Source organism: Peromyscus maniculatus, chromosome 11, assembly GCF_049852395.1.
Source record: "Peromyscus maniculatus bairdii isolate BWxNUB_F1_BW_parent chromosome 11, HU_Pman_BW_mat_3.1, whole genome shotgun sequence".
Classification (NCBI taxonomy): Eukaryota; Metazoa; Chordata; class Mammalia; order Rodentia; family Cricetidae; genus Peromyscus; species Peromyscus maniculatus.
In genome coordinates, this window is record NC_134862.1 from 41093158 (window position 1) to 41112530 (window position 19373).

General features: G+C 44.6%; 2 protein-coding genes across 14 annotated transcripts in view; one reads left to right on the top strand and one right to left on the bottom strand.

Annotated features, from left to right (window-relative positions):
- Srgap2 (SLIT-ROBO Rho GTPase activating protein 2) overlaps window positions 1-12648 on the bottom strand; it is a 220056-nt gene extending 207408 nt beyond the window's left edge. For 9 of the 12 annotated variants that reach the window (XR_013043236.1, XR_013043233.1, XR_013043237.1 and 6 more), the window contains exons 1-2: window positions 12513-12648; window positions 10236-10861 (exon numbers count right to left, since the gene is read on the bottom strand). Coding sequence is in view for 7 of the 12 variants with exons in the window: in XM_042258095.2 (XP_042114029.1) it covers window positions 10236-10302 (67 nt within the window). In the remaining 5 variants the exon portion in view is untranslated. Of the gene's footprint in view, window positions 1-10235; window positions 10862-11597; window positions 11867-12512 lie in introns of those variants that run through there. The other 3 variants (XR_013043235.1, XM_042258094.2, XM_076547344.1) reach the window with 3 other exon arrangements.
- A 1163-nt stretch (window positions 12649-13811) lies between these two features.
- The window catches only part of Fam72a (family with sequence similarity 72 member A), an 8018-nt gene continuing 2456 nt past the window's right edge, over window positions 13812-19373 (top strand). The window contains exons 1-3 of one of the 2 annotated variants that reach the window (XM_042258103.2): window positions 13812-14110; window positions 15992-16069; window positions 17764-17888. In XM_042258103.2, the coding sequence (XP_042114037.1) occupies window positions 13959-14110; window positions 15992-16069; window positions 17764-17888 (355 nt within the window). In that variant the 5' untranslated portion in view covers window positions 13812-13958. The remainder of the gene's footprint in view (window positions 14111-15991; window positions 16070-17763; window positions 17889-19373) is intronic. The other variant, XM_042258104.2, reaches the window with a different exon arrangement.

Here is a 19373-nt window from a genome sequence, read left to right on the forward strand (position 1 = left end):
AATGGGAAATAAAGAGTGTGAACAATCCTGCATGCCATGACCAAAGCAGAGCAATGAGCATCCGTTTGTTTCTAATCACTCCGGTGGTTTATCAAGGTCCAATTTAAAAAATATTTGTAAAGGAATGTATATTTCTAAATCATCCTTTTACTCATTCATTATCATAGTCAAAAATATTTACTAAAATCCACCATTTAGGCTATCATAATATTCCAGATGTCTTCCCTATATTATTATTTATTTATTATATAAGTCAATAAATATGTCCTATATTATATTTATTATATAAGTCAATAAATATTTACTAAAATCCACCAATTAGGCTATAATAGTATTCCAGACATCTTTCCTATGTAAAAGGACCTCATAAGAAGAGTTATTTATTTAGCATTTAATAGTTGTCACACATTGAGTTAATATTTTACAGTACATTTGCAATGATAAGAAGGTAAGTCTTATTATCTTATATCACAGAAGAAGATGCTTGGAAGAGAACTTGAGCAAAAAGATGATACAAGATTCCAATTCAAGGCTAGTTCCAACACCTATGTTCTTTGCATTCCATAAGACAGCACTGAGCCATTCCTACAAGCTATTAGGGTGGCAGACGCCTATAATAACCACACTAAGAAAGCAAGAGAATCGTAAGTTTGAGGCCAACCTGAAGACCCTATCTCAAAAAGCAAGAGGGCTGGGCTCTTTGGCTCAGCAGTTACCGCTTGCCTTGCAAGCAAAAGGACCAGAGTGCACATTCTCAGAACACACATAAATGCTGGGTGGGCATAATTGTAGCTTTGGAAGACAGGAGATCCCAGGAACTAGCTGGCTAGTGAGACTAGTTCTATCAGCAAACTGTGGGTTTAAGAGGCCCTATCTAAAGAGAATAAAGTAGAAGAGAATAAAGCAATCAAGGAAGATTCTTGACACCAACACAGGAACGCATGCACCCTTGCACACACACACAAACTATATATATATATATATATATATATATATATATATATATATATATATTCACCACATGCATAAAAAGAAAAAAACAGAAATTAACTCCTAGTAGAAGACTAAATACAAATATTCAAAACATATAAGGCAGTGTAAGATCAATTTCCTAGGGACTGCTATTGAGCAGTCCTATGTGAGTGAAATAGAATCTTTCTGGTCATAATGACCACAGGAGGCATCCCAGAATAGATCTGACTAGAAGGGTGGGATTTCAGCAGATGAGCATGTAGGGCTGGGCAGGAAGAGAGGCACATTCCATGACAGCAGTCAGAACTCAGACTCTGGTAACAACCAAAGTTATAAAGCCTGTTTGCAGGGGGACAGAGCATTCACTGGGGCAAGCCCTGGGTAAGTTACCAAATGACCTACACCTCACTTGCTTCATTAACTAAATGTGATGGCAGTAATATATACCTTGTGTAAGGATTAAGAAATATACGGGCGGTGGTGGCGCACGCCTTTAATCCCAGCACTCGGGAGGCAGAGCCAGGCGGATCTCTGTGAGTTCGAGGCCAGCCTGGGCTACCAAGTGAGCTCCGGGAAAGGCGCAAAGCTACGCAGAGAAACCCTGTCTCGAAAAAACAAAAAAAACAAAAAAAAAAGAAAAGAAAAGAAATATAAAGTATTTGGGATAATACCTAGTGCATAGTAATCCCAAATAACATGGTAGCTAGTAGTGAATATGTTAAAGAAATGACAAGCAGTCCAGACAAGGTCTCTTGTTCCTCTGAAAGCCAAAAAGGAAAACATGGTTGAAATAGTAGATTGTAATCAATTGGAGGACAGAGCTTGTGTCTACCTAAGAGAGCTGGTCTCTATTCAGCAGGCAATGGGTTCACCATTAGGGAAAAGTCACATCCATAGCCTTCAGAGAGACTCTCCCATAGGAGTCCCCAGCCCTCCCCTTGGCCTCTGGCTCATTTATTGGCCCCTTCTGCAGAGGTGTGATGCCCTAGGGATTGGTTCTAGCCAGGTTTATAGGAAAATAGATATTGTCACTTGTCAGCTCCTAACAAGGCCAAGACTTTACTTTTCTTCTCTCTCTCTCTCTCTCTCTCTCTCTCTCTCTCTCTCTCTCTCTCTCTCTCTGTTGTACACTCTCTCCTAAAAATACAATAATTGCTGAGAAAAAAATTATCAACCCAACCCCCTAGAGACAGTTTGCTTTTTGCTCTTTTTCATTAAGGTTAAAACAATTTTCTAGAAAGTAGTTTCAGTAATGTGCAGCATTAGTTATAACTTTTAAAACTTGGTAATTTCTGGCTTTTACCTTTTTGTCTTCAAATTAATGTTTTCTCATGCATGGTGATTATAGTTCTCAGTTTTTATATTACAATGAAAACCAATCTGGAGATGTTATGCTAACTAATATTTGGTTATAATCACTATCTTGGAACTGATGGTTCCACATATATATATATATAGATATGGTACTTTTATTTTTTAGTGACAAGTGTTTCATGTAGCCTAGGCTGGCCTCAAACTGGCTATGCAACCAAGGATGACTTTGAACCTCCTGACCCACCTGCCTCTACCTCTAAGAGTACCAGGATTACAGGGTTGTACACTACCATACCAGGTAAATGTACTGTTGGGGATCAAACTCTGGGGTACTGAGGATCAAACCCACACTTTATGCATGTAAGGCAAGCATTCTGCAACTAAATTACATCCTCAGTTCAAATTTTATGCTTTAAATATGTATAGCTTATTAAATGTCTTTTGGTTTTGTTTGTTTGTTTGTTTGTTTTGTTTTGCTTTTTTGAGACAGGGTTTCTCTGAGCAGCTTTGGTGCCTGTCCTAGATCTCACTCTGTAGACCAAGCTGGCCTCGAAATCACAGAGATCCACCTGGCTCTGCCTCCTGAGTGCTGGGATTAAAGGCATGCACCACCACCACCACCACCACCACCACCACCACCACCACCACCCCACCACCACCACCACCACCCCGCTATTAAATATCTTTTAAAACTTAAAAACAAAAGCTAGCTATGGTGACATATACCTATAATTCCAGCACTCATGAGACAGAAGCAACAAGATCATTCCAAGTTTAAGGCTAGCTGGATCTACACTGACATTCCAAGATCACACAGGGCTATCTAAAAAGTTCCAATCTCTAAACAAAACAAAATGATTCAATAAATTGCTTAAAATAAAGAAAAATGTATTAATTAATACAATTACTAAAAAGTATAAAATTTTATTGTTAATAAGATATAATGCTCATATTAAGAACGTAGCTATATATTCAAAATACAAAAATATGTATTCATATTCAAACTTTAAAAAGTGATTGAGACAGTGACTTTATGAATGTGTAGGCTTATAAAATATTAGTATAGAACATGTTTTAAGAATGGGAATCTTAGGCTGGAGAGACAGCTCAGTGGTTAAGAGCATTGGCCACTATTCCAGAGATCATGAGTTCAATTCCCAGCACCCACATGGTGGCTCACAAACCATCTATAATGAAATCTGATGCCTTCTTCTGGCATGCAGTTATTCATGCACAGCACTCATATATAAAATATAAATAAATTAAAATTAAAAAAAAAAAAAAACCTTGTCGGGTGATGGTGGTGCACACCTTTAATCCAGCATTTGGGAGGCAGAGGCAGGTGGATCTCTGTGAATTCAAAGCCAGCCTGGTGTACAGAGCTAGTTCCAGGCCAGCCAGGGCTATACAGAGAAACCCTGTCTTAGAAAAAAAAGAAGAGGAGGAGGAGAAGGAAGAAGAAGAGGAAAAGGAGGAGAGGGAGGAGGAGGGGACAGAGGGGACTTTTGGGGGCTAGAGAGATGGCTCAGCTGCTTTTCCAGACTGCCCAGGTTTGATACCTAGCCCACGTGATGGCTCACAACCTTCTATAAACTACAGTTCCAGGCGATCCAACACCCTCTTCTTGCCTCTGCAGGTACCAGGCACACATGTAGTACACAGACATACATGCATGCAAAATACCCATACACACAAAAATAAAAATGTTCAATTAAAAAAGAACAGGAGACCACCTACATTCATAGTAGCATATTCCAAAAGGTAAAGAGTAAAAGAAACCATGTATCCATCAACAAATGACTGAAGAACCAAAATGTGACAGATATCTTCACACAGTGGAGTATCATTCTACCTTAAATACGTGACAACATGGATGAACCTTAAGGACAATACACTAAGCAAAATAAGCCAATCACAAATGGGTAAATACTGAATGATTCCACTTAACACGAGGTGCCTAGAGTTGGAGAAGGAAAGTAGAGGGGTGGTGTCAGAAGCAGAAGTGAAGGATTACTGTTTGGTGGATACAGAGTTTCTATTCTGCAAAATGAAAACAGTTCACTGGATAGATGATTGATAATGGTTGTAAAACAATGTCAATATAGTTAATGACACTGAACTGTACATTTAAGAATGCACAGTTAGCTGGCGGTGGTGGCGCATGCCTTTAATCCTAGCACTTGGAAGGCAGAGGCAGGTGGATCTGTGAGTTCAAGGCCAGCCTGGGATACAGAAGGAGTTCCAAGAAAGGCGCCAAAGATACAGAGAGAAACCCTATCTCCAAAAATAAAAAACAAACATGAATGCATAGTCAACTGTATATTTAAGAATTAGTATAACAAATCTTATGTGCATTTAATCAGTTAAAGAAATGAGAGATACTACACAAGGTCATCAAAGGTATTATTCTATAATTTTTTAAAGCTCTCATTATTTATTTTCAAATTAAATTTCTTCCAAAGTAACTTTCCAAGATTCTCCACTGGCGCTAACACTGTTTAAAATTGTTCTCTTCAATTTTATTACTAGAAATCATACATAAACTGTTTTTCCTTTCAGCATGACATAGTAGTTTCCTAATGTAGCCATCAGAAGTCTGGGATGGGAAGCAGACATGACTCCCCTAAAGAAAGGCTTTATTGCAGAAGGGGAGCTCTACAGGGACCAGACCAGGCACCTCAGTTTCTGGAGCAGACAGTGGGATTTAAACGTCAGCCCCTAAGAGTTAGCTGATGCTGAAAATATACCAAGCTAGGTCATAAGTCTATAAACTTCACAAAGGCTTATCTTTGGCTTTCAGCCTGAGTGGTACAAAAATCAATGAGATCCCAAAGGGCTTCTCCCAAGGAAATTTCTGTGCCTGTCTTCCTAGAGAATGCCTGACCTAGCAAAGCTAGGGAGCATTCATAAACAGTTTCCAACCACTGCTGTTTTGCAGTCACACAGCATGACCTAGCTTCCAGTATTATCACCTTCCTTCAGAGCCTTGCAACTCTGGGTGCTTGAATTTTTCCAAGAGTTTCATTTTCTTCTAGGAGTCCATCTTATTGCTGAGTCTCTATTTCCCTAAATGAGGGAAGAAGAGCACTCAGTCATCTCCCAGGAAGATGACAGCATCTGCTTGAGGATTCCAAAGAGCTGGTTTACTGCAGCTTCTCACAAACTGATTACATTTAAAGTCTCCTTGGGGAGTAAGGATGGAGGCTGGGAGCAAAGACACCTCAGGGAAAGACCTTTGTTGGCACGAGCTAGGAATTTCAGAGCCCTCCCCTGAGAACAGGCTTGTGTAATACCACCAACTGGCATTCCCAAGCACAAGTGCACACACAATATGACTAGAGCTGAAACTTCACCTCCAGCTACTAAAGGGTACCAAAAGAGTTAAACTGTCCCAGGAAAGTGCTTGTGCTTCTCCTATCAGAATGTTCCAGATACAAATAATAAAAATTTCATTTCTCTCTGGCCAAAGTAGTATATGCTGTAATCCCAGATTTGGGAGGCTAAGGCAGGAGGATCACTGTGACTTCAAGTCCAATATATATAATATATACATATATATACATATATACACATACATATACATACATATATATGTGTGTGTATGTATGTATATATTAAGACCCTGTCTTGGCAGATCTCTGTGAGTCTGAGGCCATCCTGGTCAATATAGAGAGTTCAAGGGCAGTCAGATACAGAGAGACACCATTCTTAAAAAAAAAAAAAAAAAAAAAGAAAGGAGAGAGGGAGAGAGGCAGGCCAGCCCTGTCTCAAAACATTAAAATGATAATAATTTTACTTCTTAACTCAATGGTGGACAAAGTTGAAATAATAAAGGGGGAAGAGAACCCTTAACACCTAGTTAATAAAGGACCTAGTGGCATTGTGGGCAGTAATATGATTTCACCCAAGTCCCACTCAGACAATCATCTCTATTCTATGGACCATTCTTTACCACCAGCAAAGATGCTAACAGGCTAGAGGTCAAATGCACCAGTTTCTAATCATGAATCTCAATCAAGGCTGTCAAGAATTTCCAGAAATTCATGCATATAAAAGCACTTTATAAATTTGAAAAAAAAAAAAAGGCCATGTAAAAAGACTAAGAACATTAGTGCTTGTAAGTTGGACACTGAAAGATATGAACTTTTCAAAGGAATCTAAACACCCACAAGCCAGAAACAATGGTGGTTTTTAAGAAGGCAGCCACATAGCAGACTGACTAAGGGACCATCACTCCTGCCCCTTACAACCTCACTGAAACCTCAGAAATTCTTCAGAGCACATGCAAGCAGGTGCTTTTAAGGAGACACAAAATAATAGGAGAGAGTCCAAAGTCTATTTAGAGTCTACTTGACTCAAACGATTCTGAATCAAGTAGAAAAAGTAAGAAGTAAAAAGCAGAGGCACATCCAACAGTATTTTCAGACAGTTTATCTACTCATACATAAAAGGAAATTAATGTTCAAAGAGTATGAGAGCTTTGTTGGTAGTCCTTTTTAGTTTGTTGGGGGTGGGGGGTTGTTTTGTTTTGTTGGTTTGACTTGATTTTGTTTCTGAAACCGGATCTCACTTTACTTCAGGCTGACCTGTAATTATGTAGTCCAGAATGGCCTTAAACTCTCAGCAATCCTCCTGCCTCAGCCTCAAGTGCTAGGATTACAAGCATAGTCTGGCCAAAGGATTTAAATGACAGGCACATGACACATTTTGTTACTCCTCAGCAAACAAACCGGAACTGTTTCATTCCTACTCTGGTTTCCTATCATTTAGCAGCTGGTGCTTTGAGGGTGAACACTCAATGCAGCCCGACTAGCTGGCAGGACAGAGGGCTCCCTGAGGAAGGTAGACTATGTATACAGTCACTGAGTACTCACAGGGGCCAGACACTATGCTACAAGAATTCTATAGACTAGCTCCTTTATTTCTCATAGAAATAGGAAATGCACACTATTTTGCCAATTTTCGAATTAAGAAACTGAGACTCAGACAAGGCATGTAACATAGTAGATCAAAGATTTAAACCTGGATTCTCTGCCTCCAACACCTTTCCTTTTAACCAACATACCAAACTGGTTGCCATATAACATTATTTTTTATCTTGGCATCTATAAGAGAAATATTTCTGGGAGCACCATGAGTTCCACAGAATGCATAAAACACTGAAACTCTTGAAGAGTGTGGGGGCTCACGCCTGTATGTTCAGATGCACAAGGTTAACTGAGGAAAATCATCATGAATTCAAGTCCAACCTGAGTTACAGAGTCAATTCCAAGCGAGCTTGGCCTACACATAGAGATCCTGTTTCTAAAAAGCAAAACAAACAAAATAAAATTTTTTAAAAAGCAGAAATTCTTAATTCTGATAGAAGGTTGAGTAGTAAGCTACATGGGCAACCCCAGCCTCAGGCCCTCTGAATTCAAACTCTATAGTGTCCCACCAGAGGTATGGTTCTAGAATGGAGGTCTGGAATTCTTCTTCGCTGAAGGCCTAGAACACACACTAAGCACTCAAAGAGTTAATGAATAAAACAAGGAAGCAAAGCTGCCACTTTTGACTGTGTAACCTTGAAAGGGTTCTGACCCTCTCAGACCTCAGTTTTTGTGTCCTCAAATGGCAAAAAAAAAAAAAAAAAAAAAAAAAAACAACTTCCTGGAGGGATGTGACAATTACACCATACCACTCCTTGGGATACAATGAAGCATAATGATCAGGTAAAGTAAACTATGATCATATCACTACTATTATAAGTCACCTAATTTTGCCTTAAGAAGTTTTTTTCACCATGATCAGATGTTATTTCCACTGTGAAGATACCAGAAGTCATAAAATCCCTTCTCCCTTCAGATCTGCCACCACCTAAGCTGTGTGACCTTGAACAAACCTCTTCAGCTCTCTATGCTCTCCTCAGCTGTAAACTGAGGGACTAAACCAAATCAGTTCCAAAAACATCCCTGGGGCACCTCCTTGAGACAAGAAATCAGGGTCAGCTACCTACAAAATTCTACACTCCTGAATAGAGTCAATGGAAAAATATTGACACAAAACAAAACAGTCTCTAGTCTGCGGCAGGGTTGAAGAGAAACTCCAAATAGCTAACTGCATTACATCATCTCAATGAGCAATATTTGTAAATACGCAAAGTATTCAATTTGGAGACACTCTTGAGAAATTGTTACCAATATTTAAAAAATCAGCAAATTCTGATACCCGTCAGCACTGAACCTTCAAAAAGAAAAAAAATGTAAAAATCACTTTGCACCTTAGTCAAACTGTGTGCTTTTGGAGAACGACCTGGGAAAGTCAAAGTTCTTAACACTCCCTCTGGCAATAGTTATGATTAGGACACATTTTTTTAATGACATATCTGGTTAAAACAGTAGGGGGGCATTGCAAGGGCAGAATACAGTGCACCTGGACAGGACATAGAGGCCAGTGGCCATTGTTTACAAAAGAGGCTGGGATTATGAACAGTGACAAGAGGCCAAGACCTCAGTCATAACTCAAAACCATACCTCTCTCAATTCCAATCCAACTGGAGCTATCATCATTCAACTACCCCATCTATGTAATAAAACTGACCAATATTTGCAGTCAAGTGGATTGAAGGTCCCTTAGGGCACCTCCTGCATTGACCAAACTGAAAATATATGTGTATTTTTAAAAATCCTGCGGACACAATGATGATTTCAAACTACCTTTCAATCTTCCAAGAGATAAAGGGACTACCCATTTCACATTCCACCTCTAACTCACACCCAAGGCAATCATGAGAGGGAAGTCACAGCCTTTCCCAAGTCCTCTAAGATAGGAAAAGGTCTCCTAGCATTGGTGCAAGGAAAGAAGGAGGGGCCCCTCCGTCTGTACTCTGAAACAAAGGAAAAACTCAGAGCTCCAACCATGTGGTGGAACATTCAAGGCCACCCACCTCTCCTACTTCCCAGCTAAGGTCTCAATGGGCTGGAGCCACATGGCTCTTTGCAGTGACTGGTCAGGAAGAGGTAGTGCCTTGCATAAACACAGGCTAGGACTCCTTCACAGGCCTGGACATCTCGTAAGGGAAACGCTGGGTGAGGAAAAGCTATTTGGGTACGGGCTTCAATTTGAGAAGCCAATTTAAGCAGTGGACCGACCACATGGTGAGGAGCCAACACTTGCTGTCCCCAGGTCTACATTCTGCCTTACCCCTTCACATTCTGGCTGAAAGGGAAATGGACCTTTAAAAAAGCATGTGTTCTGGAGCAGAGGGTGACGACAGAAGGGTTAAACAATTATGTCTTCCTAGTTTCCAGTTTCAGCACCACTGAGAAACCCTAACAGCTCAACTCCTTCAGGTGTAGGTGCTGATGGGAACCAGTTGGAATGGTCTTCTCTCGGGTCTGTGATCTTTGCAGGCAGGGTGACCATGGGCCAGACAAGTACAAGGTACACCCAATATGGCTAAGGACTTCTTCCTGCATCCAGTGTCATGGCAAATCTCAGGCTTTAATACAGTACACCAGAAAAACCCCGCCTCTCCCAGGTCTCTCCAAATGGTATATACCCTTCTCAAGGTTGCCTTTCTGTCTGGACTTCTCTTCAACCTTTGAAATAAACACCTGTCAGATTTCAGCTGTCCTTCAAGGAAGCCTGACTCAAGACACCCAAAGGCAAATTGCAGCTTTTTCCTCTCTCCGGAGAACCTCCTGCCCTTCCCCCACCCAGCCTTGGGGAAAGAGCTGCCAAAATAATGGCCAGCCCCACAAAGATACTCCTAAAGCCCACTTCCAGTGCATGCGGCCCCTGACACTGTTGATCACTGCAGGGCTCTGGTCCACCTATGAAACCACCTCTGGGGCCAACTTGCCACCTGCTCCACCCAAGAAACGAACGCCCAGAAAATTGGGGTGGAAACGCATGCCTCACCAAGTCTGCAGAGCATATGCATTATGTTAATTTTCAAAAATCCTTACCTTTGACCTGAGTATCGTACTCTGCGATGATCTCCTTATCCTTTTTGAATTTGGCTGGAGACGTCATGTTTTCCTTCTTTCTTCCAAATTCGAATTGTGAATTGATAGATCCACAAGAAAAATCCAACCACCGAAATCAATTCCTCCAAGGCCACTTCTCCCACGGGCAGAGGAAGCCCCCGCGGTGGTCTCCAGAGCTCCCAGGGAACACGGGCGGCAGGATGGGCAGCCGGCTACCGCACACACATGCAGACTGTGGGCGCTGAGGCCGGCTGGGAGGGGGGCGGCGGCGGCGGCGGCTGGCTTATGTACTAAAGCCCTAGCCACAGCCGCAGCCTTAGCCAGAACTGCAGCGCCCTGAGGCTGGCCTGGGGTCTGACATCAACGACACAGGCGGGGAGTGGAAGTCCTTCCGCACAACATGGTGTATGGGATGCGGGGGTGTGGACGCGCCCAGCTGTGTCCCCGGGAGGGAGTGGGTTTGTCTCGGGGTGCCAGGGGAGGGCTAGGCGTGCTTCGCGGGGTGTTTTTTGTGGTACCAGCTCAAAGATGCTGCAAATCAAATCCCAAAAGGGTGCCGCTGCAGCGCGGAGTGGATCGGAAGTCGTTTGCTCCGGTTCACTAGCCTGTAAATGCAAAAAAAAAGGGGGGGGGAGGGGGCGATCAGTCCGAGGGTAGATCCTAATCGCAACAGGGGTGGGGTCGGGGATGACACTCCGAGTCCAGCATTGGCTCATTCATCTTGGCCTAACACTGTCCGCTCGGCCTGAAGACCCGGCGTGGCGAGGTAGGGAGAAAAATGCTCCCTCCAGATTGTTTTAAAGCAGAAAGAGAACACTTTGGAGCAGCCGGCAGCGCGTGCTCCGGGAGGAGACTGCGGCGGGAAATCGGAGCTGCGGGTGGGGAACTGCGGCACCTCGGTGCTTCCCCGAGCCTAGCTAACCCAAGAGAGGCCCTCCCGCCGAGCCCGGGACGCGGTCCCTGACCCCCGGCCGGGGCACCTCCCAGACATCTACAGGATCAATGCCAGAGGGGACGAACCAGACGGGCACAACTTTTCTTCCCCTACCGCCCCTCCTCCCAGTTGTTTTGTTTTTGGTAACCAGCTTCTCCTGGCAGCAAAGCGGGAGGGGGGGTGGGGGGAGTGGGGGACGACGCTGCAGGAAGGGCCCGCTCCGCACGGGACATCCAGGAAAACAATGTGGTCGGCAGAAGCAGGAAACGGGCTAGAGGCGAGGGTCTAAACCGGGAAAACCCGGGGATGGGAGGCGGAAAGCGGCGGTCGCTTCCCCAAAGCCAGGGGCGAGGGTGCCTCTAAATGGCCTTTGGGTCCCCCCAGCCCAGGGATCGCAAATACCGCACCCAATCCCAGCCGGGTTGGGAGGGAGGCATCAGTGAGAGTCGCTCCAGGAAGGCGCGGGAGGTGGCGGCGGGGAGGCTTGAGGGAAGGGCTCCAGGGCTGCGGCGGGCCCCTGCCTCCTTAGGCCGCCCTGTCCCCGCCGGCGCACAGGCGGCTCCAGGCAGTGTCGCCTACTCCCGGCGGCTGCAGGAAGGGCCGCGCGCAGGAAGAACGAGCAGAGGCCGCGCGGTGCGGGCGGGCGGGCGGGCAGGAAGCGGGAGGCGGGCGTGAGGTGGGGTCCTGAGGCGGGAGAGAGCCCCGGCCAGCCCGAGCAGCCCCGAGCTCGGACGACCAGAGAGGGCGCCGGGAAGACGGCTTTGGGGGGCAAGGGCAGTGGGAGAGACCGCGGTGGGCTGCGGCACGAAGTGCAGGATGTTGGCAACTTTGGGGACCCGCATGAGGTTTGGATATCGGAGTGGGTGGGGAGCCCTGGGAGACAAGACTGCAGGGCTAGACGGAGAGAGAGCCCTGCAAGCCGTGAGGAACACCCCATCTTTCCGGGTCCTGGGCTGCCAGCCAAGGCTGGGAGACCAGGGACGAGGCCAGCGGACCGTTACGGAGAGGCCCCGAGGTGGACCCGGCCAGCCAGCCGTGTGCAAAGGGGCTGCAGGAGGGCGGTGTCGCCGCGTGAGGACAGTCCTCGGCAATGCAGGGATGGGCGGGGAGATGAGCAGTCCTGAGAAGTATTATGGGCTGCACTGGGGGATTTGGGGGGTCGCGGGCCCGGGAGGGCGGTGTGAGGACCGTGGGCGGCGGCACCCGCTAAGGCGGCGCCGAGAGCAACAGCATCCGCGCCCCGTCCACCCGCCCAGCCCGGGTTTGTTCAGTCCGGGCAGCAGCCAGGCACACGGAGAAGGGAAGGGGGAAGGAGCCTTTACCTGGCTCTGCCGCGGCGGGTCCCAGGCCCCAGGTTCCGCTTCCCACTTAGCGCTCTCCTCCCCGCCACCCTCTTCTACGCAGTTCGGCCCCCCAGTTCCCTAAGGAGACTCCGCCAACTCCGCAAGACCCCGCCGGGAAGCAGAGCCCTCCCCCTTGCCAATCACTACCCGCTTTCTATCGACCGATGGGGCCTCTGGCCAATAGGAATAACTGATCCCGAGGAGCCAGGAGTAGGGGCGGGGCTGACAAAACTTAGAGGTGTGGCAAGCCCTGGCTGCCCAGGCCCAGTCCCAGAGTGAGCTCCTCCCCGGCCTGTGGAACCCTAAAGTAGAACTGATGGGCGGGACCAAGTGGGGCCGACAGCCAAACACAAGCTCGCAGGAGAAGACGAGACCAATCGGGCCCGGGAAAGGGGGAGTGATGTTTAGCCAATAAGCAGTAGAGGACCCTAGCGCATCTACCAATAAGAAGCTCGGGGTGTGTCTTCCAAGTTCACAGGGGGAAGGAGGGTTTACCCAAGCAGATGCTGGCCAATGAGCTGAGAGGCCCAGCCACGCTGAACCAATCAGAGAGTCGATCCGACCTCGGCACCGTTACTGGGGCGTGGCCCCGGAGCCCACGTCAGGAGAAGGCCCCTGGCCTTCCAATGTGGGACTGGGGCGAATTCTAGTCCTCCCAATCCGTGCCCGGCGCCGGCAATTCAAACTGACAGCGGGTTAGAAAAAGCAGAGCAAGCGGAAGAAAAGAGCAAATCCCCGGCGTGTTCGGTGACCGACTCCGGCGCGGACTGAGCCTAACCGGCGGCCTCTCCCCCGCCGCCTCCTCCAAACACCAGCGCCGGCTCCGGAGCGGCCGCTGTGGGAGAGACCTCACGGGTGGCAAGTGCGCGAGCTGGGGGAGCGAGGACGCTGAGAGCCGCGGTGCCAGGGGAGGGGGCCGGCGGCCGAGCTCGGAGGAGGGAGCGCGGCCCGGGGGCCGGAGCGGCGTGGAGAGGGCTGAGGGGCCTTGAACGCTGCTGCCCAGAGGCCGGCCGCGTGCAGCCCGGGCAGGAATCGGAGCGCTCTGCGGGCGGAGCTCGCACTGGGAGTGGTCAGGGGCGAGGCTTTAAAGGGAAGCCCGCTGGGAACCGGGGACTCGCTGAATTCCCGGGCGGGAGGGAGCTCAGGAAGGAAGGAGCGCAGGACTCCCGAGACCACAGAAAGTGAAAGCTCTTTTCCAGTTTCCCTTCAACTCTGCTTGTCTCTTCCCCAAGTCAAAAGGAAGTAAAACTTGCTCTTCCCACTCAATAAGTACCAATTTTACCTTCCCACCGGGAAAACAGAACTGTCTGCCTAATTTTAGAGCTTAGAGAACTCAAGGCCTCCCGACTTGGGGGAATCGAATCAGGAACGGTATTGCTTGCTTCCCCTTTTTACAACTCTGAACCTCGCTCTACGTGGGACGCTATGTCTGCCATCAACTGTACTTTCAAGGACCGATGCGTGTCCATCCTGTGTTGCAAATTCTGTAAACAAGTTCTCAGCTCTAGGGGAATGAAGGCTGTGTTGCTGGCCGATACTGACATAGACCTTTACTCTACAGACATCCCTCCTACCGAGTAAGTCCCGCGGGTAGCCCTTCACCTAACTGGGCTGTAGATGGCATGGATCCCTGGGAGTCAGGGTTATCATTTGGTGTTCCAGCCACTCCCAACAGTCTGATGATTCCCTTGGAGTTTATCTAAGTGGGCAGACTGTCTGGACAAAGTCTGTGGTTTACCCAAAGTGGTCAGTACTGAGGTCATGCTTCCAAGCACTCACAGTCACGTGGCCGTGCCTCCCTTAAATTGGCTCCGAGGCTCAATGACTTGTCCAAACACCCTTTCTCACTGAAGCAATTCTTTAACAGTCACTTGGAAAGAAGCGGATAATAATTCATTTAAAGTGTAATTTGTGGTCAATTAATTATAGTAAATGTGAACGTTTTAAATATAGGCAAGTAAAGCTAGATGTAGCCTATTCAGCCCTTGAAATCTTTTGTGAATTGTCATACGTGTAGTCATTTATTATAGAGATAAATGGGATAATACTTTAAGTTTGTGTATGTACACTAGTGTGGTGCCAAAAAAAAAAGCACTAGATGATAAAATCATAGAACTTAATGTCCCAGAGGTTCTATAATCAAGGTGTTGTTTTAGTGAGATATGCTCACGATAAAATGTGAAATATTGTTCCGTCTTTATAATAGCTGTGATCATAAGGAAGTCTCAGGTGAGTTGTTAGAGTCTAGTATAGAATCAGGTCTTTTTCGTTGCTTACTTTTCTTTGTTGGAATTATAATCACAGTGGATTCATGTGCTAAGATGCGTGTGAATCAGTGATTGTACTGTTCTTTAAGACTTATTATTTTTCATTATGTATATGTGTGTGTATGAGGAGGGGTGGATATGCGCACAGATGCCCTCAGAGGCCAGAGGTGTAAGATCCTCTGGAGAGGGCAGTTGTGAGTTGCATGATGTGGATGTTGGGAACTGAACTCCAGCCCACTGTAAGAGGAGTACATTCTCTTAAACACTGAGCCATCTCTCTGGCTCTCACAGATTATTTTTTAGTAGAAAATCTGCCAAATGTTTATAGTGAGCACAAATATTACCCAACTCTCACAAAAATGCACTATTGTTATATTTTAGAGTCTAGTTCAGCTCTGAATTTATGAAATTTGTGCCAAACAGAAGTTAAAATAGCCTTTGGTGGTGCGGCTGTGGAAAAAATCAGGACCCTTGCATACTTTAGTAATGTGAAATGGTAAAGTTGCTATAGAAAAATAATTTGGTGGTTCTTTAACTATTCTATTAAGCACAAAGTTACCATATGATCTGGTAATTCCACTTTTAGGCATACATTCAAAGACTTCAGAGCAGTATCTTGTATTCATAACTAATAGCTATGAGATCTCTAAGAGATAGACACAGTCTAAATTTCCATTGACTCATCTAGTAAGTGGATACCTAGAAGGCCGCCTTAAAGGAAAGAAATCCTGCCACATGCTGCAATGGAGATGAACCTTGAGTACATTATGCTAAATGAAATAAGCCAGCAACCAAACGATAAACATTGTGTGACTCTGTTTATATGACGTATCTAAAGGAGAATAGTGATAGGTGGGGAGAGGGGAAATGGGGAGTTGTTATATAATAAGTATAGACTCCATTTTGCAATATGAAAATGGTCTGGAAAGTCATCCTAAGACAATGTGGCCATATTTAATACTTGTAAACTGTACATTTTTTAAAAGTAAGGTGGAATTTTGAGAATATAGCTCAGTGCTAGAGCAATGGTAGAATACTTGCGTAGCATTTGTAATGTCCTGAGTTCCATCCCTAGTCACACACATATACACACACACATTTTTTAGAGGAAACATATGGCAAATTTTTATCTTTTCTCAGAATTTAAATCTTTAATATATTTGACTGACTGTAAACTTTTTTATCTTCCAGCACCGTGGATTTCATTGGAAGATGCTATTTCACTGGAATCTGCAAATGTAAACTGAAGGACATTGCATGTCTAAAATGGTAATTTGTGGCACTGTTGTAGATAGCCTGAGTTTAGAAAGTAGATATTGACACCAAAACCCACAGAAATTGAGAAAGCAAGTAAGAGTTATTTTAGGTATCATTGTCAGGGAAGCTGTCTCACAAAAATGTAAACACTGGGGTTGAGTCCTCAGTATAAGAAGAATCTACTGGGCAGAGGGAATAGCACATGCAAAGATCCACACAGGAAGAAGTTTAACATGTTCCTTGAGTGTGTTAAACTGTTTGGCCAGTGGGAAGCCATTGAAGGAGTTGGCAAGAAAGCAGAATGATCCAATATAACCCCACTGAAACGCTTGCAACATGAAAACTAGGGCTTGGTTTTGTCCACTCATGGGTTCTGAGCACCTAGAACAGTGCCCAGCATACAGAAGATGCTCAACAAATATTAGTTACATGAGTGAGTAGATAAATGAATGAAAGTAGGTGGTAATTGAATCTGTATATTCTTGTAGCGTAGTCCTGGCCCAAGAACAACTTTACTTACCTGCTAAGTATGTTGTGATTAGAAGGCATGCTGGTATTCATTATAGCATTCTTTATAGATCTCCCAGAAGTGACTGGCTCCCAAATCTCACAGGGTACAGAGCTATAGTAAAAATTTTCACCATCAATGTATAAACTCATGGTGCCATTTTTAAAAAAGGATCTAAAAGCCAAGCGGTGGTGATGTGGGCCTTTAATCCCAGCACTTGGGAGGCAGAGGCAGGTGGATCTCTGTGCCAGCCTGGTCTACAGAGTGAGTTCCAAGAAAGCCAAGATTAGACAGAGAAAACCTGTCATTAAAAAAAGAAAAAAGAGCTGGGCGTTGGTGGCGCACGCCTTTAATCCCAGCACTTGGGAGGCAGAGTCAGGCGGATCTCTGTGAGTTCGAGGCCAGCCTGGGCTACCAAGTGAGCTCCAGGAAAGGCGCAAAGCTACACAGAGAAACCCTGTCTCGAAAAACCAAAAAAAAAAAAAAAAAAAAAAGAAAAAAGAAAAAAGAAAAAGAAAGAAAGATAAGTAAAATTTAAAAAAAAATGAACAAACCATTCCCCATATGTTCACTACAGTTATCATGAGACTCATGAAAAGAAAATGTGAGAATGAGAAACTTTATGATCTGCTAAAGACATTCAAACTGTTTTCAACTTGCTGGAGGCTGGAGATTTGCTTTGTTTCTGAATTCCTCCAAAATCACTGCAACTAAATCAGAGTTGCCATCTTATATTTAGTTTACAGGACCCATGCCCTTACCGACCTCCCACTTTGCTGAAACAACTTTTAAGAGCTTGGACCGATAAAAACCCACCTTGTCATAGTCCTGAAGCTAGCAAAATCTTTTACCCATACATCTGAGTTTATTTAATATATTTCTCTGTATAGCACATCAGTTTTGAATACTTTCCATAACAAATCACATCCCAAAGCTAACTTCCAAAGAGTGTATGAATGAAATAATATGAGCAAAGAAAGGCACAGATACTTGAGCATTGTCTCACTTACAGACTGTGTAGACCTGTGAGTACTGTCAGAGTTAGCTCCCTTCTCATAGCCAGCAACAGGCCACTTAGAGGAGAGGGGTGAACCTTACATGGTCCATTTACATTAGCAGACAGGTGCATCTGTGTTCCAGGTGTTACCCACTACAGGTGTTAGCTACTAATGGTTACCTTTTTTTTTTTTTTTTAAAGTGGGAACATTGTAGGCTATCATGTGATTGTTCCATGTAGTTCCTGCCTTCTTTCCTGCAACAATGGACACTTCTGGATGTTTCACAGCCAGGCCGTTTATGGTATTAACAGACTAGACTCCACTGGTAAGAAACAATTGATATATATGATTCCTTGTAGCATTTTTCTCAGTACCTGAGGGGAACCCCCTGAAACCTTCACAGCTAGAGTGAAACCTTGGATCAGCAAGAGTAAAATATTGGTCACTTTCCCCAACACATTCAGTTATGAACTATCAGCCAAAACTCATCACCACCAATTGAGGGAAGGTTCAAACTATCTGAATGTCTTAGGCTTTGTTGTTGTCCTTTTGAGACAGTCCAACTAAGTAGCCCAGGCTGGCTCAGTCTGCCTGCCTTAGCCTCCAAAGTGATTATAGGTATGTACTACCACACTTGGCATATTGGTCTTTTTAAACTAGCATTTTATGGGGGGGGGGGGTATTTGCTTTAATAGACCAAGAGATCAAAAATTGCAAGCTAGGTTGTCAAGGGTTTTAAACCCTCCAATTATGCTTGTGTTTTTAAGGCTAATTTTTTTTAATGTCCTGGGATTCAACAGTGGCTCTCAATCCATCACTTTGGCCTGTTAACTTAAAACTCTATATGTTAAGATGGCCGTTTTCAAGCAAGGACCGCTCTCACTCCGCCAAGTAAAATAGAGACTCCTACTTTAGGCTTTTCACTTTATATTTGTGTTCCCCGTGGAACACATTAAAGAAAGTTCTGCTTTGATACTGTTTTTCCTGCTTCACAGGATTCCAAACACAGGGTGGAGACTTTTCAGTTTTGATTTACTTTAGAATATTGGTCAATTTTTCAAACATGAAAGAGCAGCATTCTTTCATTTGCACTGACTCTAATCCATGAGAAACAGATGTATCACAGATTTCCTTCCTCCTTACCAGAGAGAGGAAGGTGGCTCTTCTGTCAGATCCAATCTCCGCATTTGTTTTTCCTCCTTTGAACCAATTGTGCTAAGTTGCTTCATAGTTCCTGAGTGCAGACTCCAAATATATCAGACTTCTCCTTTGTAACTCTAATGTTATGATTTAAAGTAAGATTTCCTAGATGCCTGTTGTCAAAGGGAGATTTCTAATGACTTTGGAACTGTCCTGAGTCACCTGAATAAGTTACACCAAAGGAATGGATGCACAAGTCATACAGCATTCTAGAATGTTCAGCATGCAAGTTCTCTAAGAAGTGTTACCCTACAGATATAAACCTAATTTCCCAGAGCTTTCCCAAATACACTTGGGATATCTCAGCTCAGATTCCCTAGAATATCTCAAAGGTATTAGGTTCTCCATTTACCTTCATGGATTCTAATTTTCACTTAGATTTTGGCCTAACAGTTCCTTTTATCTGGTCAACCCCTCAGCACATGTTTCCATTTTTTCTTGGAGTGGGAATTAGGAAATGCTTTTTACCCTAAGCAATTCAGACACAAAACCATTACAGAAAAGTACATGGTAGATATCTATGTATTCTGTCACTTCACATAAGGACTAACTTCTTGCCTGATCAGATTGCAATATCCCTGTCAAAGAAGGTAAACTTGTTTAGTCCCAC